We start from the raw sequence: 3,737 nt of genomic DNA, 5'->3' as shown, positions 1-3,737 counted from the left end.
GTGGATGGTGATGTGGAGAATGGGGTATGATAAGAAAAGATGGGTGGTGAGGAAGTAAAAAAAGTGAGATTATTTTGGGCCATTGGATTAAGTGTTTAAAAGAAAATTTGGGGGTGCAAAAAGTAAAATAAATAGTATTTTTCATTTTGTTTTTTTTTTATGTTTTTATTTATTTATTTATTTTTGTGATGAATTATATTTACCCGGACGAAATTGGGTATTGACAGCTGCCCCTCTTTACTTAGATTTTACTAGATAATATGACAAACAACGTTTTTATATTATTAGAGTAAAAGATAAGTAAAGATAGAAATACTAATTTCGTCTGGGTTTCAAAGAGAAAAGAGGAGAATAACAATCGATTCAAGTACATAAGATGAAGAGAATCACGATGCATTAAAAAGGGTTCGACCATTGCCTAGCAGAGGATCGATATCCCAAAGAGAAACTAAAGGTGCCATACAAAAATTGAACTTAAGGGCCAGGCAAAAATTGAACTTAAGAGCCAGTGTGAAAACTGGGCTTGGGGGCCAGTGTGGAAACTGGGCTTTGGGGGCCAGTGTGAAAACTGGGCTTGGGGGCCAGTGTGGAAACTGGGCTTGGGGGCCAGTGTGGAAACTGGGCTTGGGGGCAAGTGTGAAAACTGGGCTTTTGGGGCCAGTGTGGAAACTGGGCTTGGGGGCCAGTGTGGAGACTGGGCTTGGGGGCCAGTGTGGAAACTGGGCTTTGGGGCCAGTGTGGAAACTGGGCTTTGGGGGCCAGTGTGAAAACTGGGCTTGGGGGCCAGTGTGGAAACTGGGCTTGGGGGCCAGTATGGAAACTGGGCTTGGGGGCCAGTGTGAAAACTGGGCTTTTGGGGCCAGTGTGAAAACTGGGCTTTTGGGGCCAGTGTGGAAACTGGGCTTGGGGGCCAGTGTGGAAACTGGGCTTGGGGGCCAGTGTGAAAACTGGGCTTTTGGGGCCAGTGTGGAAACTGGGCTTGGGGGCCAGTGTGTAAACTGGGCTTTGGGGCCAGTGTGGAAACTGGGCTTGGGGGCCAATATGATAATTGGGCTTTGTGGGCCAGTATGGAAACTAGGCTTTCAAATTTTGAAATTCTTGAAACTTGTAATTTGAGAAATGTTGGCCAGTATGGAAACTGGGCTTAGGGGCCAGTATGGAAACTAGGCTTGGGGCCAATGTGATAATTGGGCTTTGTGGGCCAGTATGGAAACTAGGCTTTAAAATTTTGAAATTCTTGAAACTTGTAATTTGAGAAATGTTGGCCAGTGTGGAAACTGGGCTTAGGGGCCAGTATGGAAACTAGGTTTGGGGAAAGTGAAGGGTGAGATTTTTCAAACACCATGTGCACAAACATCTCGAGAGAAAACATCAAATTGTTATTTTTGATTCAACATTTGACCTCGGAAAAATCTGACACTACAACTTTTGTTTTCTTTTTGTTATCAATTCTTTTATTTTCTTTTTTTCTATTTATATATTTTTTGCTATTTTCGAAAAAACAAGAGTTTGATAATTTGCAAGAAAGACAAGCGACTCAATATTGCCTTCATTTATTTGTTTTTTTTTTCAATTTTATTATTCGCGGCTTTCGTTTTTCTCCACGACACCCTATTAGGACATGATTTCTAGTAAACCTTGGAGATACCAAATAATGAAAGTTCACATTAAAAGTCACGAATAAAAGCGTAATATCCATGAGCATAACCCTCGTAGCAAGACAAAACAACATCAGTTTCGCCTTTTACAACAACCTATGCTTTCCCATATAGTTCTTCATTTGTCCATGGCATTTGTAGGGGCGAACTCACGCCTTGCCAGAGTGCTGGATTGACTTTCTTCAAACTTTAAACATCCTGAATCGATCAAAGATTGCACTTTATGCTTTAAAGCCTTGCATGCCTCTGTTGAGTGTCCACACGCTCCTTCATGATAATCACACTTGGCGTTTGTGTCATAGCTCTTTGGGTACGGAGGTCGTATAGGTCTAGTTGGACAAACCTTTATGAGGTTTCTGCGGAGAAGATATGGCAGTAACTCTGTATAGGTCATGGGGATAGGAGTGAAGCTGGCGACCTTCTCATCACGATTGTAATTTCTTCGCTCAATGGGTCGATTGGACCCATGAGAATGTGACATTTGAGGATAGGCAATAAAATGTGAGTTAACTCTTCGTTTTTTATCTTTCTCATGTCTAGGACCATACTCATTTAAACTCGCTACTAGTTGTGGGCCTAGTGCAATTTTTCCATTTCTTATGCCACCCTCGACCCTCTCTCCAATTACTACTATGTCAGCAAAACTTGAGGAGACACTGCTTATCATGTGTTCATAAAATGGTGGTTGTAGAGTATTCAAAAATATGGTAGTCATCTCCTTGTCGCTCAGAGGCGGTTCTACTTGAACAGCAATTTCTCTCCACCTTTGGGCATATTCTCTAAATGATTCAGACTCTTTCTTCACCATGTTTTGCAGTTGTATTCTGTCAGGTGTTAGATCTTTATTATATTCATACTGCCTTAGGAATGCATCAACCAGATCTTTCCATGAATAGATGTGAGTAGTTTCTAAGCGCATGTACCAAGTCAGAGCTACGCCAATTAAACTTTCTTGGAAGATGTGAATCAAAAGTTTTTCATCGTGGGCATAAGCTGCCATTTTTCTGCAGTACATAGTTATATGGCTCCATGGGCAAGTATTTCCCCGATATTTCTCAAATTCTGGCAACCTGAACTTTGGAGGTATCACCACATCAGGAACTAAACATAGTTTTCTAGCATCTCCAAATTCAAAACTTCCTTCGCCTTCTATGGCTCTTAACCTCTTCTCAAAGACTTCTAATTTACTCTTGTCGTCTTTAAAATCTGCTGGTGTAACGACATAAGATGAAGACTTCGTCTCAGGTTGTTTTTTCATTATCATGTTCTCAATACCTGGTTGGATTGTCTTCCCAGGAATTGTGAAAGTGGTTGCCCCAAGCTCGCCTTCTACTTCAACTGCATTACCTTCGGCCTTTTGAGTATCAAGATGCCCCAAGTCCACTCCTGATGGTGGAGTATAATTTGGGGGAAGACCATAGGAAGGGAAAGTTTGTACTTCTGGAACTCTTTGTTGTGGTTGTTGTGCGCACGAATCTTTGGGGCTTTGTAAGGCATTCATGGCCTCTAGGATTTGACTTATTTGTTCCTTCAGCTGTTGGATATCGACTTTCATCCCCTCTTGAACTTCTCCTTGGTTCTCCATGATTTTGCCACTGGTTCGTGTCCTTTAGGATGTTTTGGAGACTTTAGCCGTATTATTATTTTTAAACTGAATTTTATTAGATGAAATAAATTAAGAAAAAGAAAATAAAAACGAAAAGAAAAAGAGAAAAGACAAAGCAACACAATTACTATAGTAAGAAATTATAAAGATGCGAAAACATTGCCAAATGTATAATCTGGAAATTAACATGAAACAAAGTCAATAGGACAGTCCATTCACAACATTTAAGTTCAACACATGTGAGGTGTGCAAAATCATGATCAACTATCATGAGCCTCAGCCATTACATTCTTCATTTCTCTTATCAGTTTCTTGCAGTAATTGAGGAAAGTTTCAACCTTCTCAGGTGGGTTAAAGATCGGTAATGCAGACTCAGCATCAGCTAATAGCTTAGGGACATCCTTAATGGCTTCATTGGCAAGGGAAGCTAGTTGTGAGAAACTTCTCCTCCAGTGTTCTGTAACTAGCTCTTG

At 40.8% G+C, this 3,737-nt stretch overlaps 1 protein-coding gene across 1 annotated transcript; it reads right to left on the bottom strand.

Annotated features, from left to right (window-relative positions):
* Positions 1 to 1,776: 1,776 nt before the first annotated feature.
* LOC108321311 (uncharacterized) lies at positions 1,777 to 3,243 on the bottom strand. The gene has a single exon (XM_017553029.2). The coding sequence runs from the start codon at positions 3,241 to 3,243 to the stop codon at positions 1,777 to 1,779; it is 1,467 nt and encodes a 488-aa protein (XP_017408518.2).
* Positions 3,244 to 3,737: the final 494 nt, after the last annotated feature.

This window comes from Vigna angularis, chromosome 1 (genome assembly GCF_016808095.1).
Source record: "Vigna angularis cultivar LongXiaoDou No.4 chromosome 1, ASM1680809v1, whole genome shotgun sequence".
NCBI classification, from domain to species: domain Eukaryota; kingdom Viridiplantae; phylum Streptophyta; class Magnoliopsida; order Fabales; family Fabaceae; genus Vigna; species Vigna angularis.
The sequence above is the reverse complement of the archived record's forward strand: the minus strand, read 5'-3'. Positions and strand labels throughout refer to the sequence as shown.

Bases quoted from the DNA above. Each gene is read 5' to 3' on its own strand.
- LOC108321311 (XM_017553029.2), bottom strand. From the start codon at position 3,243: ATGGAGAACCAAGGAGAAGTTCAAGAGGGGATGAAAGTCGATATCCAA.